The 19,843-nt window shown below is 45.6% G+C and overlaps 1 protein-coding gene across 1 annotated transcript in view; it reads left to right on the top strand.

Moving 5' to 3' along the window:
• CAMKV (CaM kinase like vesicle associated) overlaps positions 1-19,843 on the top strand; it is a 594,306-nt gene that overhangs the window by 516,224 nt on the left and 58,239 nt on the right. The window contains exons 5-6 of the mRNA XM_086938801.1: positions 5,340-5,478; positions 9,478-9,598. Of these exons, the coding sequence (XP_086794927.1) occupies positions 5,340-5,478; positions 9,478-9,598 (260 nt within the window). The remainder of the gene's footprint in view (positions 1-5,339; positions 5,479-9,477; positions 9,599-19,843) is intronic.

The raw sequence follows: 19,843 nt of genomic DNA on the forward strand, positions 1-19,843 counted from the left end.
GCGATTAGTCGATCAAGGTCTTACACTCCATCGAGAAAAATGCTCGTTTTACCAAGAATCGGTAGAGTTCTTTGGATATATCTTTTCAAGAGACGGGCTACAAGTCGATCCAAAGAAAGCAGAGGCAATAAGATCTGCACCGAAACCAACTTCAGCAACTGAAGTCAGAAGTTTTCTGGGAATGGCCACTTATTGTGGTCGCTTTATACCGAATCTAGCGTCTCTTTCCCAACCCCTGCGTGTACTGACAAAGACAGGACATCCATGGATGTGGACGGCGAAAGAAGACGAGGCGTTCATAGCCATCAAAGATGCGTTGATTAACAACAGGATCATGGCCTACTTTAGACCTCATCGACATACAGAAGTTATCGTGGATGCAAGCCCAGTAGGACTTGGGGCCGTCCTCATGCAAAAGACGGAATCACATGAGTGGGTGCTCACCGCTTACGCCAGTCGAGCCCTAACCCCAACAGAAATGAGATATGCCCAAATTGAAAGGGAAGCTCTAGCTATAAAGTGGGCATGCCACCATTTTCATTTATACCTATACGGTCATGAATTTAAAGTTGTGACAGATCACAAACCACTGGTGCCACTATTTGCCGGGACAATGAGACTTGCCCCTCCGCGAATAGAGAAGTGGGCTGTTCAGTTACAAACATATCAATTTGAGGTAATTTACCGCCTAGGAGCCGACAATCCGGCAGACTTCCTGTCACGTCACCCGAGTGCCATGTCCCAAACTCAGGACTGGGAAGGAATGGAGGAGGTCGAAGAATTCATTAAAATGATAACGCAGGAAGCGTGCCCAGCCGCCCTCACGTTGGAAGACATTGGAAAAGCCACGGAGGAAGACGAATGTCTCAGTCGGATGAAGACTACATTGATGAACCGCAGCTGGAAACACTTCCTTGATGGAGTTAGTGCCCTCACAACTGCAGAACAGACATTTCCGGCAACAAATCTGGAAGGCACAAAGCGAATTAAGTATAGGACTCCATGGTGTGATTCTCCGTGGCTCAGCCATTGTGATACCATCAAGCCTCCAAAAAGAAGTTGTGCGGCTAGCCCACCAAGGCCGCCAAGCTTCTAAAACAAAAGCGCGTTTGCATACCAAGGTGTGGTTTCCCAGCCTAGACTCTGCTGTGGAAGAAGAAGTTCGCAACTGCCACTCATGCACCATTATGAGTCAAGATCCAGTACCACATCCTGTTATCACTGAAGATCCATGCCACATTCCGTGATCAAAATTGAGCATTGATTTCGGTTCTTTCCCGGATGGACGACACACCCTAGTGGTAATTAATTCCCATTCACGTTTCCCAGTGGTGGAGGTGGTACCTTCTACCGCTTTCACACATATCAAGGTGGCGTTTGAGAAAATATTTGCGATGATGGGCCTTCCAGATGAAATACGGTCAGACAATGGTCCACCTTTTCAGAGCAAAGACTTTCAAACTTTCCTGACAGCTAGAGGCATCCGACACAGGAAAATTACACCACAGTGGCCTCAGGCAAACGGTGAGGTCGAAAGATTTATGCGAACAATGAATAAAGCCCTGCGGATTGGAGTAGAAAAAGAGGAAGGACCAGAGGAGTGCCTATCTAAATTCCTGGGCGCATACAGACATACACCTCATTGCACCACGAAGTGTGCCCCAGCGCATCTGCTGTTTCGGAGAGTACAAAGAGACTGCGTACCAACAGACCCATCATGGCGCCCACTAGTGCTAGACAAACACGCTACTCAAGAGAGGAGACGACAAATCAATGAAAGAGGAAGTCAGACCAGAAGGGCACAACCAAGGTCATTGGTAGTTGGCGACAAAGTTATTCTCAAAAACAGATATCCAAACTGGAAATATAATACGGCATATGAACCAGAGATATGGGAAATCGTGAATGGACAAGGAACTATGATATCTGCGACCCGCTGCATGAGAGCAGTAACAAGAAATGTGTTGTGGTTCAAACGTATACCCAAAGAAAGGGATACTTCCCAGCAGATGTTGGAAGAAACAGAGTGTGAAGACTGGGATGTAAGAAATAACGAGATACCGACAACTCAATGCACAAGGGAGGAACCCTTACCGAGGCCTGAAATGGAGCGGAACATTCAAAGAGATAAACTCCCTGAAGAGACCGGAAATCCACCATGCCAGTCTGGAGAAGGGGAAATTGCCTAGAGGCCTCGGTGCCAGAAGTACAACCTCCGACCCAACCCAACTCCAAATCAGAGACTTAAAGACTATGATTGGAACCCCGGCACAACTGCTGAATCCCCATAGGTTGGACTGTTTTATCCGTGAGTTTGGAGGGATGTACTGACGGAGCCACCCGGCCCGTCCAGACAAGCACGCATGCACGCAAGCACTTTGGGGGCAGGACCACCCTCAGAGATAAATAAATGGGCGCGAGACCGCTCGGGTCTTCAGCCCATAACAGTTAGCCAGTCTGCGTGTCGTTTGTTGTTTCAGTCAGGCCCCACTCTGTGGCTTAGGTTGTCACCCCCCCCACCCCCCACGCTACCGGCACTACAATCACAAGATCACACACATCTTACAGAAAGTGTAACTGATGTAGGTGCTCCTTCTCTCAGCTGGGAGTTAATGTGAGTACCGGCACTACAATCACAAGATCACACACGTCTTACAGAAAGTGTAACTGATGTAGGTGCTCCTTCTCTCAGCTGGGAGTTAATGTGAGTGTTCAACTCGCGCTCCTGGTCACAACCGCCCCTGGGGAAGTCTTCACGCTAGAGCTGATGCCAGGGTTCCCTCCCCTGCTCACGCTGATTGCAGCAAGTTACCTCACAACGGCCTGCAGCTGCAGTTTAGTCACATGCGCTGATTAAGTGTATATGTTGAATAACAACAAAGGACACATGCTCCCTTGCACCTCAGTGCGCGTTACACACACTGATAGAGGGCGGCTTTAAATAAAAACACACAACATGCGCCCCCTAGCACCTCAGTATGCGCTCTCACCATCACTTAATGGGGCTCAATCCTTCCCGAGAATAACACCCCCACAGCGATGCTTAGCTTAACTCGGCTGCTATAGTAGGTACACTTTGTTGACCACTCTTTCAATGCTGGAGAAATACAGACTCGAGTTGCTCCCTCAACTCAATTTTTCACATCAGGGTTGCAGATACGTTGTCCAAATCTGTACACATAGAATTCAGCAAACCATATCTTCAGCATTTATAGTCCATTTAATCAGGCACATTAGGTCTTTTTCAGTGTACATACAAGAAGACCAACCCCTTAGTCTGCAGGCTGTCTGATGGGTTGAGACACTGGGAGGGCTCAGAATCTGTCCCACTTTCCTCTTTATGCATCTATTTTGTTTTCCTGTCTTCAAACTCTCTTTCTTTGTTTCGTGCAGACTTTCTCTTCTTCCTCAAATCTCCTTTCACATGTAGGTTATTTTTCCAATTATCGCCATAGTTGCAAATAAGGATAGCTCCTTGGTAGGCAGGTCACATAGGTTATATGATGAAGGTTTATTGAATAAGATAACTCTTAGTTACAGGATAAAGATGAATGTATATACCTATGCATATACCCCACCAGGAGCAACATCCTACTGATCAGCCCACTCTCTCCAACTGACATTCTCCCAAGCCAGGCACTCACCAACTCTCCATCACATCTCACACACTGGCTGAGCAGCAGGAATCAGGGAAACTACGGAGAGAATCCATTACACCTAAATCAAGATATAACAACTTCTCTTTAACAGATCGTTCTTTAAAAAGTGTTCAGAGGGTGTTCTCTCAACTTCAGAGTCTCTCTTGAAAAACATTATGAGCAAATCCTCTTCCTCAGATCACCTAATACTTCTCACAATTATTTTGTAAATGTGTAAAGATAACAAGCGAGCCAACCCAACCTTGTGGAATGTTATAGCATTTCACCTAAATAAAACAAGACGATGACCCTCAAAACAAGTGGTCCAGTGCGCTACATTTTTTAATCGAATAGTGCATAATTATGCAATATGGCGTAATAGTCTAATTTTGAAAATCTCATGTAACAAGCATAAAGCAAAATTAATGAAATCACACAAGATTACGCCTGCTTGATAGAAATTACTGATAAAAGAATGGGTGAATAGAACTGTTTTTTCTTCCACAGTGGATGGCCCTTTAAGAACTTGTGTTTGGTTGACTGTGATACAGGGATTAGTAAGTCTGGCTCCTATGTAAAGGATTCAATTTTGTAATAGATTGGATGAAATATTGGCAGACAAGCTGGCCAATGTAACAACGTTTAAAGCAACATTGAAGAAGGATATTAAAGTTTAGTCTTTAAGGGCGAATTTCTCCATTACAGAAACAATACCTGTCAATATCCATTTTTGTATGATGTGTAGAGCATATCTTGTGTTAGGAAGCTATGACATTTCAACGATCCCAGCACACAAACTTTTTTTGTGTGCAACTGTCAAGGACCCTTGCTTGCATGTCATATTTTGGACAGCCAGTTAAAAGTATTTTTTGTCTTTTATGCAAAGATTCATTGAAAGCCTGGGTCATATAATTTTTTATTAACACAGTTTGAGATTATTATGCTTAAAACATCTAAGATGTGATGGATCCTCAAAGGATTGTAAAAATAGCCAATTAAATAAATGTATATGAATTCAGGGAGTCAATGAATTGCTTATTTCCTGTTTCCTTTTTTGGAATGGAGCTAATTATGTATTAAATGATGTAGATAAGTAATGATGCCTAAGATTTATTTGAAATCAAACAAACGTATTTTAAATATAAGCGCAATTACCATAACATGCAAACCTTTGAATGGGTGTGGAACTTAAACAAAGTAGTCTAATTACAAAAGCGTTTTGCAGAACATAAAGTAGTACTCCTCTTGTAGTTGTTTAAGTACTTCTACATGCCGTTGTGAATTGGGTCTGAAAATCAAAAACTGAAATATTCAGGTAATATTCATATTCAATGAGTACAATTGGAAAAGGTTGTGTCGTCTTTGCTTATTGATAATAGGGTGTTGGATGCTTGGGGGTGACTCACAAATGCTAGTAAAAGTGCACAAAAGACAACTCCTGTGGTAATACTTCTAAATCGGCCCCATATTGTTAACAAGCTCATGTCAGAAACTTTCTTTGAAATATCTTAGTTACCTTGCAAGCATATGGCTTTATAGTTATTGGAACTATTTACTATGGCCCACCACAGTGTTACCACACCTGAAACACCTATTATTGCATCATGCATGGTTTTGTTTGGTTACAGCAATATAAACATCTCCCTGTCACTTGCCACAGTTCTGTAACCCTGCATCCTGATGTGCTTTTCGCATTAACAGAGCCACTGGCCGTGAGGTGTTTGACTGGATCTTGGACCAGGGTTATTACTCGGAACGTGATACCAGCAACGTTATCCGGCAGGTCCTTGAGGCGGTTGCCTATCTCCACTCACTGAAGATCGTTCACAGGAATCTCAAGGTAATCCAAGAGTTCTTCAAGTGGAAACTATTTACAACTATATTGCAACATCAAGACATACTGGGATTTAGAAAGCTATGTAAGTGGGTGTAAGTGAAAGACACTCAAAGGCACTAGAAGGGCATTGCTAGAGACGTTTGTGAGATCCCTATGCTTCATTTCTTTCTTTCAAAAAAGAAGTGTTGCCTCTGCTCCCGAGCCCTGCTGATATCTCCAAGCAACAGACTGGAGATGTCCTAGTGTGCATGCCGGTTTGGCCGGCCAAACCCACATGCGCACTTGCAGTGCCCTATGTCCATCACTCCTCCTGCTGCTGATGGCCCCTTCCTCAAGACTTGGGCTTTGGCTCCAAAGTAAAATAAAATGATAATAAAGCAGTTTTATTAATTGCTTTATCAGCATTTAATTTTGAATGCATCTGCTGGTTCCAGCAGTGGGGCCACGCTCCTCCATAACGGAGGAGCCGCTCCTGCCCAAACTGCAAGGGCAGGTTCCCTCCATACAGAAACACAAATGGTAACAGACTTGTTTCGGACTACTAGAGCATCACCAGTGCTTGCAACTTGATTCCAGTGGAACAACAAGCACAAAACCCACATCTAGGCATACCGATGACAATTATGATATTTTACGGAAACACAAAGATTTGCCCACTCCCACTTTATGTGCTCAAAATCCTCCTTAATAGCATCTCTTATGATAAATGCAGGTGCCGCTCCTCTGCTAAGGTAGAGGAGCGTCTCAGAGCAGTGAAAAATGGAAAAATAAAATGAAAATAACAACGTTATCATCATTTTATTTTTGGTTGCTTCTGGGCTGGGTTAGGGTGGAGTGGGGCTAGTGGCACAGGGAGGAGGAGTGGTTTCTTGCACTGGAGTGCACATGACTATTTGGCCGGCCATCTTCGAGCTGGCCAAACAGTCATGAGCACTCTGCATGTTCTCCACTAGCTATAATGTACAGCCTGGGTGTAGAACATGCACAGGCTCCCTCTCCCTGTCTGAGTGCCGAATCACGATGCTCAGACCAACCACAATGCTGCAATGCAATTGCAGCACTGTGATTGACTTTGAGGAGCTGTGTGTTTCCTCCTTCTTCCAAACGCAGAGTCAGGAAGAGAAGGGGAGAGGCAACAAAGAGACAAGGCTGAAAAGGTAAGTGGTTTTAAAAATATTTTTCTCTCCCCACCCCCACCAACCCCGTTCCCTATCAGCTGCCACTGGATAAATGGGTATCTAAAGCTGAGTTGTGCAGGGCACATTCTATGCAGCAGCTATGGTCTCCCATTCAACTTTTGAATAAATGTTGGCTCCTCACACACACCTGTTCACACCTTATGTTCACAGGCTGGTCGAAGGACTCCCAGCCTCATCTGTACAAGGGGCATACAGCTTAGGCCTCGTGAGGCTTCCCAGTCCACTTCTTGCCCCAGAATCTGTTATGATAATCAAAGTGTATATATAGTGCCTCTCCTCGCATTGTTCCATTCCAGTACCTCCTTAATGCTTTCCCATGTGCTTCCCATTTCTCTTATCCTTCTTTCCCTTCCTTCATCTCCTGTCCCCCTTCCCTGTCCCCACTTTCAGTTTCTGAATAATGGCTGTTTATAAGCAGCAACACCAAAATCAACACTTCCCCAAAGGAGAAGTGCCCTGTAAGCATGTTCACAAACACACACATCCATTGAATATTCAAAGTACACATTGGGCTCATAATTAATTAAGCCATTTATGGTTCCATGATGATAGGAACAAGCTTTATCAGTGTTTGATTGCAAACTCTGGACTGCAAAATAACCTCACTAATGAACATTAATTAGGCAGGGTGCTACAGCAGACCCTCATTGCTCATTCCCAAATGCTAAACTTTTTAGAAACAGCCTTTAAGGGACCTGTACTACTTTAAAAATATATTCTGTGTGAAACACTTTGGGATGCCTGACCCGATTCCCATGAGGAAGATGTGCAATGAGACAGATTCCCACACGCTGGTCCGTTAGTGCGAAGATGTAAATCAGGCCCGTGTTTGGCTCTTACATAGAAAGACCCATAGGAAAATACATTTGACTATAGTGTCTGCTTTCACAAGGCACATTTCTGATTAACTGCAGAGTCTGTCCCAGAGAGTGGAGTGGTATGGCTCACTGGTTAGAGGCGGCAGACCCGGAAGCAGAGGACGGCCCGGGACCAGGGTTCAATTCCCGACGCCGCAGGATCATGAACCAGGGTCAGCGGACTCGATAATTCTCGCCTCGGTGCCTACTCTAACCAGTGATCACACTCGGCAACTCTGGGCATTAGCTTGCCTCATCTCTACAATGGCCCCCCCAGACCGCCGGGGATGCCTGGTTTCACCTTGGAGATACCCAGGAGGGAACATCTCACAGGGAAAGCCAGGACGGGTTCCCCAGCGGTCTATAGCGCCAGGATGCCTCCGGGTAGCAGTGCACTTTACAAGACACACACATTTACATTTACAAGAGATCTGAATAATAATTTTACTACCAGCAGTGTACATCATTTTCTGAATATGATTTGCATTTCAGTTTGCAAATCAGGAATTTCGCACCCTTTTTACATTGTTAGTGGAAAAAAGAGTGCAAAATATCCATTCAGTTTCAATATCACAATGTACACATCAGATAACTTGCAAGAAAGAGTCCAAATCCATTTTCAGAACCAACTAGCACTCTCAAAGGAATATTGCCACTCACAAGGAATAATTGCCTGTAGCGGAGGAAAAGCATGCAAGTGATTTTGGTAGGAAAAAAAGGGAAAATGCCAAAGACTAGAAGACCATTAAAGATCTTTGCTGTATAATAAAAAATAATGCATACATCTAGTAAGGTGTTGAGTGACTGAGAGGGATTGTGGTAGGACAAGGGGTGAACAGAGTACACCAAATACATTTTGGTAGGCTTGTAAAAGCAACGGCAAAAAGTGGCGGTATCCTCTTCTACAACCTGTTTGTTGATGTTTTCTAAAGAAGATTGACATGTCTTACTCTAGCTTTTGCATGTTTCTCTCTTTTGGTGGGTTGACATTTTTCTAGACACGCGAGGGTGGATGCATGCAGTTGGAAGAGTTTGTGGTAGGAATATTCATTGAAAAAATGGGATGGTGGAGTCAAGGAAGGGTTTTTGTGGCAGTTGTATGGATTACCATAGTCACTCGGAGGAAGATGATTTATTGCTATATTTGGAAGCTAGGATTTCAAATGAGATTGTGGGAGCTGGTTTACAATATCAGTATTAGTAGAAATGTAAGCGACCTCTTTTATAGTTATCAGTCTACATTGGTGTTGATGGACTTTCATTTTGATTCTGCTTCCAAGAAAATAACTACCTGTGTGCACTCATCGACTTGTCATTATTGCTCTTTGGCACCAAAGTGAATGATTTCCTTACATGAAGAAGGTTAAGAAAAGAAGAAGAGTACAGAGCTGCATGAAGTTCGTGGGCCACCATGTATTGCAGTTAACCAACCCTGCCAAATTTGTAGCTTCCCCATCCCATTTAGAGGGGTGGTATCCGTTGGGTTTCCATTGTTGAGCCTCATTCAGCTCTACTGGCATAAACCCATGACCAGATAGTCCAACTCCTACTGAAATGCCAGGTGACAGTGGCACTCTCCCTGACCTAGTTGGGGATGAGTGGCCATAACTAGACTTCCTGTCAGGCTTCCTGCTCCCAGCTAGGAAGACATTCAATGTCCTAAACCTTTATTGTTGAAAAACAAGATGGTATGCCAAGTAGACACAATAAACAAGACCCCTAATTGGCAAACTATTCAACCTTCATAACAACTGCTGCAGCAACAGGCAGGTATCTCTGATTTGCAGAAATCTCTAAATATGTGAAGTGGTCTTTCATCAAGACAGCAGAACACATAGCCTTCACTGACTTGGTGAGCCGCAACACTTTTTGAAGAGATACATAGATTTTTACTGTGTGTAAATTGAATTGGGGTACTTTGTTTTGTCTTCCTGCTCTAAATTCAGCTGGAGAACCTGCTCTATTACAACCGCCTGAAGAACTCTAAGATTGTAATCAGTGATTTTCATCTGGCCAAGCTTGAGAACGGGCTCATCAAGGAGCCCTGTGGCACCCCAGAGTACTTGGGTAAGTAGCCGGGTTCAGGTGACTTTATCTCAGGGGATGGATGGTGGGATTTCCGCAAACCTAGAATTTCGATTTTATGTATTTTTGTTTAAATTTTAAAATATATGGTAGTCATTATTCATTTCCTCGTTGTGCAGAGTAACTTTAAATCGAGCATAATTCCTACCTTGTAGTATATTTTTCACTGATAGCTTGAAACGGGTGCTGTGTTCCAGTAATCCTAATAATTTGTCCACATCTGCTGTGTGAAGAGGAAGGTGGCATGGAGGCATGGACCAAGTAAGCTATTGAAGACCAGGCCTCAAGAACTGTATTGGTCCTTTGGTCCCCCTGCCTCTGATCTTCCCTCTTTATGGGTCTCTTTCACCTTACTCTGGGGTTCAGCGATCTGGCCCAAGACCAAGATCTCAGATGCTAGTGACATGAGGCTTAGCTATCACTGAGGCATCAGGTGCAGTGGCGACATAGGGGAGTGCAAGACCATTCTCAATGCTTGCTTTATGGACCATGGCAATATTGGCACAACACTGGAATGCATCCACAGCCTCCATATGTGTCTGTATAGTAATTGCAACGTAAACAGTGCAAGCAGCTCTGCAACCACCCCACTGAGTCCTTCATCAAGACAGCTGTTTTACTATGTGGGGAAGATGGGATTTGCTAAGAGCTTCCGCCACACAGTCATCAACAGGGTACACGAATAAGAGTGTTCAATATGGCATAAGAAGGATATGAATAAGGGTGCATCAGAAAGAAGGTGAAAACTCTGTGGGCCCGATTCACAGAACTAACTTAAGACAAAATCCTAAACTTACTATCATTTGGTATTTCCCAGAAGGCACTTACTCATTTCGGTATTCACAGAATTTAGTAGTCCTAACTTTAGGACTCCTAAATGCCTTCTGTGAATACCGAAAGTCTTAAATTTAGGATGTTTCTCAATTTAGTAGTAGTAAAGTTAGGACTCCTAACTTTAGGACTCCTTAATTCCTTCAGTCAATACCGAAAGTCTTAAAATTAGGATTTTTCTCAATTTAGTAGTAGTAAAGTTAGAACTCCTAACTTTAGGACTCCTAAATGCCTTCTGTCAATACCGAAAGTCTTAAAATTAGGATTTTTCTCAATTTACTAGTAGTAAAGTTAGGACTCCTAACTTTAGGACTCCTAAATGCCTTCTGTCAATTCCGAAAGTCTTAAAATTAGAATTTTTCTCAATTTAGTAGTAGTAAAGTTAGGACTCCTAACTTTAGGACTCCTAAATGCCTTCTGCGAATACCGAAAGTCTTAAAATTAGGATTTTTCTCAACTTTACTACTACTGAACTGACGTAGGATTTCAACTTTTATTAATGTTCAGGTAAGTTACAGACGTAATGCTGGGATCCCACCTTACCATCCTTCTGAAACCGGACTAGCCAATGTTATGCTCCTATTATAGGCGAATTGCGTTACTGAATAGTGAGGTAAAATGTTTTGCATAAATACTCGTGGCCCAACTCCAACCTAAGTGGCCTACTCTTATTGCTCCCAGCAATTGGACTTCCTCCACAGTAGGCAGGCTAATGACAATACGGGACTGGCAGATGTAGTGCAACATTTATTTATGTGCTTCTATATTTATTTATTTATGTGCTTCTATAGCGCCTGAATAGATCCCCGAAGGGATATCTCTGCGCTTAAGATGGAAACAAGAGTGCTTAACCCCGGGCTAGTCATAAACAGAAAGGTAAAACACAAACTGATTAAATGGTGGTGAAAAGGTGGGTTTTGAGGTTTTTACGAAAAGATAAGTGGTTGGTGATGAGTTTGAGATGAAGGGGAAGGGCATTCCAAAGGGTGGGTCCTGCGTATGCCAGAGCGCGACCTCCCTGGCGGGATTTTTTTATTTTAGGGACCTGTAATAGGTACCGATTACTCGATCGAAGTGATCGGCCTGGCACGTAGGGAAGGAAAGCTTTTGTCAGATATTTAGGACCCTTTCCTATCAGAGACCTATGAATGGTGCACAGAATTTTGAACTTTGTACGTTGCCGCACTGGCAGCCAGTGAAGTTTAGCTAGTAAAGGGCGGGAGGGAGTTCTGGATGGGAGGTTGAGAACAAGCCTCGCCGCCGTATTTTGGACTACTTGTAGTTTTTTTAATTGGCCTTCATTGGTTGCCAAAGAAGGCCATTACAGTAGTCCAATCTACTGATCACCAGTGCCTGGACAAGGGTTTTCCTATGACCATCGGGTATATAAGGAAACACCCTTTTCAAAAGTCCAATGGCTCTGAAGCAGGTGCCAGCAACTTGGTCGACATGATGTTTAAAAGTCAAGGCTTGATCGAATAACACCCCCAAGTTTTTGACAGTCTGCTTTGGGACCGGAACAGGTCCTAATTCTGTGGGCCACCAATCCCCAGACCAGAGTGTTGCTGCCTCCCCAAACAGTAACACCTCTGTTTTGCCCACATTACATTGCAGGCAATTCTCAGCCATCCAGCATGACACAGCCCTCATGCCTTCCGCGAAGGATTTTTGCAGGGCAGGTGAGAAGGTTTTGAAGGGGAACATCAGCTGGGTGTCATCAGCGTAGGATATCGGGGTAAACCCGTATGGCCTTACTAAGTCGGCCAGGGGGGCCACATACACATTGAATAATGTGGGGCTAAGACATGAGCCCTGTGGCACACCCCTGGTGAGCTCCCTGGAGATGGACTTGTGGGAGCCCAGCCTGACTTCTTGGGAGCGACAGGAAAGAAAGCTTTCCACCCAGGACAGGGCCGTCCCTCCCAACCCTACACCCCTCAGACGACCGAGAAGCACTTCATGGGACACCGTATCGAAAGCAGCAGACAAATCCAACAGCACCAGAATCATGGAGCCCCCACTATCTAGTGTCAACCTGATGTTATTAGTAACTTCCAGTAGGGCTGATTCGGTGCTGTGATTTGGCCTGAACCCAGATTGAGAAGGGTCCAGGCCTTCTACTGCTTCAAGGTGGTTCGATAGGTGGGTGTTTACGTGCTTCTCCGTCATCTTTCCGATGTAGGGTAGGAGGGAAATATGTTGTGCCCAAACATTGTGCCCAACCAATGCTCCTTCTCTCCCTGGATGCAGAGAAGGCATTCAACAGAGTAGATTGGGCATACCTGACTAGCCCACTGGCAAACTGTGAGGAGGAAACAGGCTTTTCCAGTTTACACCTTTCTCCTGACCCCCTTGGCCAATAACCCAGACTTCCCGCCGGGTGTTTTGAATTCAGGTTCCTTGTCTTGGGAACGCCGCAAAGCTACTGCCAGGATCACGGAGACGGAGTCCAGGATTTTCACAGTTGAAGATGATGTCTCAACCCTTAAGTCTCAGATCTCCACACTCCTCATCCGCACGTCAGAACTCCAGGTTACCGCCGAGGATGCAGCAAACCGCTCGAGACCTAATAATATCCTCGTTATTGGGATCCCTGAGTCTGTTTAAGGGGCAGCTTCGAGAAGGCCCACTAATCACTGGCCTCCTCCTGGTGCCCCACCCCCCGCAGCCAATCATCGTCCGCATCTTGAATTTTCGAGACTGGGACGCAATCCTTTGCATAGAGCGCACCCGGCCAGACCTCTACTATAGCGGCCCTAAGGTCTTTGTATTCCCGGACCATACTAAAGAAGTAGAGCAACTAAGACGATCCTTTCTAGATGTTAAACAAAAACTGAGGAACATGGGCCTCCAATACTGTCTCTTATTCCCAGCCAGACTCCAAGTTATTTTTCTTAATAAATCCAGGTTCTTTGATATGCCCGAATAGGCGTGGCAATGGCTTACGGAGGAGAGACCTCTACATAGACGCTCTCTACCTTCTGCCAACGACCGGGGGTCACCTGATGACCTGGTCCCTCACCCCCTACCCCTACCCCGACCCCAGGGACAGCGCAACCACACCCTGAGGGGACGTGGTGGGACTCGTTCAGCTTCACCCTTGGGTTCCTCCTGGACAAAGCCCCGGCGCTCTGGGGGCCCAACCAGAGATCCTACAGCAGGTGAGGAAGATGACGTCCGAGCAGTCGAGCCCTCTACATCCTCACTTTTAAATGACATTTCAGTTCCTCAGCCAGACTCGGACCACTCCAGCAGTCCAGTTTCTGTCCATCCTCACGTACGGGGACTGGTCATGGAGGGCATCGCCTGGTCCCACCAAATCCCATACTGGCAGAGTTGGTCCCCTGCCTAACGCCTCCTGGTCAGAATGATCATCAGTGCTCAGAGGCAGTTGGATTTGGCAAATCCACTCACCAAATAGATTCATCCTATCTGCTTTCTAAGACTCAGTAATGTGTTGCTCACTGCTGTCTCCATTGTTTTGGTTTATTGGGTGACAGATACTTCTAGGGTACAAGTTTGTGGAGGGGCGGGAGTTGGAGGTGGGGAATATTTTCATATATTCTTATTTATTGCTCACCCTTTTTCCCTTTTGCAAGGTATCGACACACCTAATATCATTCACTGTGACCCGATTCCACAACCTTGTACAGTTTTAGAGTCTTCCAGACACCCACCTCGCTGTCGTATCTGCCCCTACCCCCCCCCGGGTGTTTTATAGCCCCGGGTGATCGTGCTGCTGTGTGTGTATGTACCACCAGCCACCCTGTCACTCTGCCTTAGAGACCTCTTGACACTTCTTGCCCGCCTCCCCGGGGACTCACAGTGTTGGGGGAGATTTTAACGCAGTCCCTGTGCCTGCCTTGGATAGCACCGGTCCTGCTGCCTCCAGGGACCCGAGGACTCGGCTCCTCGCGGATTGGACTTCGTCCTGGGGCCTCTTTGATGCCTGGAGATCCTGGCCTCATAAACTCTATCAATTCACGTACACCTCAGCTGCTCACCACACGCACTCTCGCATTAACCTGATTCTTTTACCTCCCCTGGGCTGCCAGACACTGAGCCACATCAAAATATTACCCAGGGGGATCTTGGATCATTCCCCACTACTCCTCCGCATTAGGCATCCCACCGCAGCAATGGACCTATGTGGCGTATTAACACATGGTATCTCCAAGATAAAACCTTTGTTCACCCATTGAAAAAAAACCTTCAATCTCTGTTTTAAACACGATTCTTAATCTGTTTGCCATTGTATTTACACTAACTTACCTCTAATCTAAGCTTCGTCGCCTTCCCTATTCTGCTCTCCTGTCCACCACGGACTTTCCGATTGCATGGAGAGAGCAGGGGTGAAGGGGCAGAGCTTAGCACTCATACTTCCGGGGGCTTACATTAAAGCAGCATGGCAGCGCGGATGCACAGCGGCTGACAGGAGGTTCTCTGGCACCTGTAAGCAGAGTGATTTTCTCCCTTTCAATTTTTAAGATCTTAAATGATTTTAATGTTTTAAACAGGATTCCTAATCTGTTTGCCATTGTGTTTGCACTAACTTACCTCTAATCTTCACTTCGCCGCCTTCCCTGTTCTGCTTTCCGGTCCACCACGATCTGTCCGATTGCGTGGAGAGAGCAGGGGTGACGGGGCGGAGTTTGGCACTCATACTTCCGGGGGCTTACATTAAAGCTGCATGGCACGTGGACTCGTGCAGCGGGCACGCCGCTAGTGCGCTAAAGGCAAGCCATTGGCGCTCGTCCTCGTCCAGACGTGGCCAGGAACCCTGCTCATTATGATTCTGAAACACAAGGAGTGATAAGATACAGTTCAAAAGATCTCATATAATTGAATGAATTGTCACCCCACAATCTGCTAACTCAGTCGCAACACAATGCATGGCAGGAAGAAAGAACATGTGCACCCATTGCAAATGCACGGTGAGTGAGGAGATCACTCGTCTAAAGGGGTCCCCAACAGAAATAAATGGGAAAGTAAGATGGAAAATGGGGCTAATAAACTGCAGATCCATCCCAGCACACAAAACAGAGATAAGACTTCTAATAGACTTCTTATTTGTGCCCGAGACATGGCTCAAAGAATGGTCCACTCCAGACCTAGTACTGACCCTCCCTACAGGATTTAACATTAGTAGACAGGTTAGAGATGGAAAAGTTGAGGGGGCAGTAGCCATCATGTACAAAGATATCTACAGCTGCAATTTCTCACCTAAGCCCCTTCTCAACTGCGATACCATACTGTTCAGCATTAGGCTTTCCCCCATCCAAACCTTTTCAGGAATGCTTATCTATCGACCAGCTGGACACTGTAAAACCTTTCTGGAGCATTTCCCCGACCTTATAGCCGAGAGTATCACTACCAAAAGTGTGACAACCGTACTAGGCGATTGTAATATCCACCTAGATAAACAAAACAACCCCACCACCAACAGATTCACCTAAGAAATGGATGCCATGCAGCTTAGTCAGCTGGTGCATTCAGCAACACATGAAAAAGGGCATATTTTAGATGCAATATTTACCAACGACCCTAAATTAGAAATAGCCACCCCATACCAGTGCCCTGCTCAGCTCATTTTTACATCCCTCTATTGCTCACCAATACGCATTTACAAAACACAGGGAGCCCTGCACCTAAATTAGGCAGGAAATGGACTAGAACCATTCCAGAAAAATTGACCAGGTCATTAGAAAGGCATACCCTGAAAATGGCATGGGATGTAGAGAAAGCAGATTCGCTCTGTGACAAATGGCTCATTGACACAACAGAACACTGCAGTAAGAAAGAGAGAACAGGGACTAACTGGACACAAAGGAAAACAACCAGGTTTAATCGCCATCTTGCATCCCTGAAAAGAGCATGTAAAAAAATTGAAAGGACCTGATGGAAATCATACAATATCACTATTGAGGAACAATATAAGAAAGCGATTAGATACTATCACAATAAAATTAAAATACCCCAAGCCAGATATTTCCAAGAAAAAATAAACTTGGCCACCCACTCTTCCAGAGAACTTGTCAAGGTGGTTAAATTCCTCGAGTCAATAGAACCTGATGCATCTCTGCATTCTTCATCTAAGGAGAGATGAAATGAACTTGCAGTCTTTTTTAAAAACAAAGTTGAAAATATTTACAACTCCATTCTAGGGAGAATAGATAACCCAGGCCCTCAAAATACAAAGGATTCCACAGGGCACATGGCGAGACCCACATTAACGCAATTCCCAGCGGTAAATAAAGACACCATAATTAAGATACTATAAGGCATTAAATCAGGTTCCCCTAAAGACCCGATACCCCCACATATTTTGATACAGGGGGTAGATACTATTCTTACAGAGTTACTCACGCTATCTCTTACGCAAGAGAAAGTCCCGAAAGCCTGGAAACACGCCATAGTCCGGCCATTACTAAAAAAGCAGCAGCTAGACCCAACAGACCTAGGAAATGCCTGTCCCTTTTCACTCCTACCCATCCTAGGAAATATTGCAGAAAAATAAGTCAACCATATACTGTCCCAGTTCCTAGAGGAGAATGAGGCGCTACACCAGACCCAAATGGGTTTCAGACCATTACATAGCACCAAATCTGCCTTACTACTTGCCCCAGAGGAACTTAAGGAAATCCTCGACTAAGGAGGTACTGCTGCCATCCTGTTGCTTGCCTTAAGTGCAGCCTCTGATACAGTGGATCACAAAACACTCCTTCTTAGGTTAGAGAAAGCAGATATATAAGACAGCGCTCTAAGATGGATAGTGTCATTTCTGAAGGACAGATCTTTTCAGATCAGAGAATGCGGACACTACTCTGACACCCTAGTTACATGTGAGTGCCACAGGGCTCCGCCCTCAGTCCTACTATGTTCAATCTATATATGCAACTTCTGGCTGAGATTGTCCAGGAATTTGGACTGTCAATCGTATCTTATGCTGACGACACCCAATTAGTAGTCACAGTGGCAGAGGGCCCCAACTCGAAACACAACCTAGTGGCTCCCTGCATGGAAAAGGTAGCGAGTTGGAGGACAAGCTGTAGACTAAACCTAAATGGTGACAAAACTGAACTTATTTTCCAAGGTAATAATCTCCCACCATGATTCACCATTGATTGGCCAAAAGTATTGTGCTGTCCGCCCGTCCATATAAATTCTAGGAATGTGGATAGACAATAACCTCACCATGGAAACACAAGCCAGGAACCTGTTTTGGAATACTGAGGATGCTCCGTAAAATTCTAGGCCTCATTCCAGAGGAGACCCAGAAAACAGTGATGCAGTCCCTGGTGGTCTCCCGCCTGGACTATGGGAACTCTCTTTTCCTGGGGTCACCCAAATATGTGTTGAACAGGCTGCAGGTGGTACAAAATGCAGCAGACAGGGTACTTAGACGCATACCCAGGTATGAATCAGTGAAAGAGACCTTAAGACTACTCTACTGGCCGCCAGTACCGGCCTGAGTCAAATTTAAAGCACTATGCATAGCACACAGGGCCTTGAATGACAAAGGGCCGGCCCCCTTCAAGGCACTTATCACACCATATACACCGGAAAGAGCCCTAATATCCTCCTCCGATCACCTTGCCAAAACCAAACTAAGGATAAGGCGGTCCAGATGGGGAGGAAGATCCTTCTCGCACTTGGTACCAAAACTCTGGAATTCCATGTCTAAAGAACTAAGGCTTCTCACGGACGAGCGTAGCTTTAGGAAAAAAATAAGGACATGGTTGTTCCTGGGATGATTCAATGTTCACGGCTATCTCCTGCTCCAAAGGGCTGGGAAGCCCTTGGGCATCTATGCGCTATATAAAACTTTCTTAACAACAAAGGAACTGTAGCTCGAGTGAGCACACTCTGGTCCGCCGAATAGACACCCTGCATGGATTTGCTTAACACTTAGTTAGGACCCAAAAGCGGGAGCGATTCTCCATCATCACCCAGCTGGAGGATCGGGCTTGAGCCTGAAGCAATGCCTCGTCCGGGAAGTAATATGCCAACACTCTCTAGAAACTGCTAAACTCGTTTGGGACACAAAGACGGCCAACTTATACGGCTAGGGGGATGAAAATGGAAAGTTGCTCTATTGGCTGGAGTCTCATTAGTAAGTAAACAGGATAGTCCCAGAGGTCATGGACAAGACAGGCTGTATGCAACACTCCATACCCAAAATCACCCAGATTTTTGCCCACTACTATGAGAAACCCTACTCTGTACTGGCAGACAGGGATCCAACGGCACATAGTCTCTTCCTGAACTTAGCCATCCTCCCGGCCCTTTCCAAAGAGGACTCCCAACTGCTGGACAAACCCCTTGCAGTGGAGGAGATTCAGGAGGCGCTGTCGGGCCTGACCCCTGGGAAAATTCTGTGCCCAAATGGGTTCCCCTTGGAAAATGTTGTGGCATACCGTGACCTACTGCTCCCCAGCTTCTAGAACTATGTGAAGAAGCATGTCACTTTGACTCCTTCCCAGCAGACCTAGACTCTACCACAATAGTTGTGATTCCCTGGATGCAACCCCCATCCACATCTTGTACACACTACGGTCCCATCTCGCCACTTGACTGCGTAATCAAGGTTTTTGCCATGGTACTGGCTAATAGATTAAAAGGAGTGCTGCCAACTCTGGTGCATCCAGACCAATGCTGCAGAGAGGCACACAACACTGCATTAGACACCTTCATGTGGCCCTAGCTCACCATCACGCCTTATCACAAGCACTAGCCTTACTTCTCATTGATTTTAAAAAGGCGCTCAAAACGGTGGACTGGGGTTACCTCCAAAAGGTGCTAAACTGACAGCTTCCGTCTGCATTTCCGGAACATGGTTGGTGTCCTATATTCCCACCCCTGGGCCCTTGTGCGTGTGAACGGAGTTCTATCGGACTCCTTCCCCATAAACCATGGAATAAGGCAGGGTTGCCCCCTATCGCCTCTCCTTTTTGCCCTATCAATGGAACCCCTGGCCCAACTTATCCGCAGGGATTCACGATACAGGGGGTGGAGGCGGGATGTCAACCACATAGACAACATCGCCCTATACACTAACGATCTTCTCCTCTACTTGGTAGACCCAGCAAGGAGTGGCCCTTGATGCTTCCAGTTGCATGAGGCTTTTGAGAAGGCCTGGGCCTGAAGATGAACCCCTCCAAATCTGTGCTGGTCCCCCTGGCAGCCTCAAGGGACTGCTTTGACTGGCAGTCATCCATTCCCCTTCGCAGGCTGAGCTTTAAGTACCTGGGGGTGTGGGTGGCGTTGCATCCAAAACTCATCTGGGACCTCAACTTGCAGCCGCTGCTCAATAATGTGAAGGTAGAACTCACGAAATGGCAAAACCTCCCCCTTAAACAAATGGGCCATATAGCACTGTACAAGATGATGGTACTG

This window comes from Lissotriton vulgaris, chromosome 9, assembly GCF_964263255.1.
Source record: "Lissotriton vulgaris chromosome 9, aLisVul1.2, whole genome shotgun sequence".
Taxonomy (NCBI): Eukaryota; Metazoa; Chordata; class Amphibia; order Caudata; family Salamandridae; genus Lissotriton; species Lissotriton vulgaris.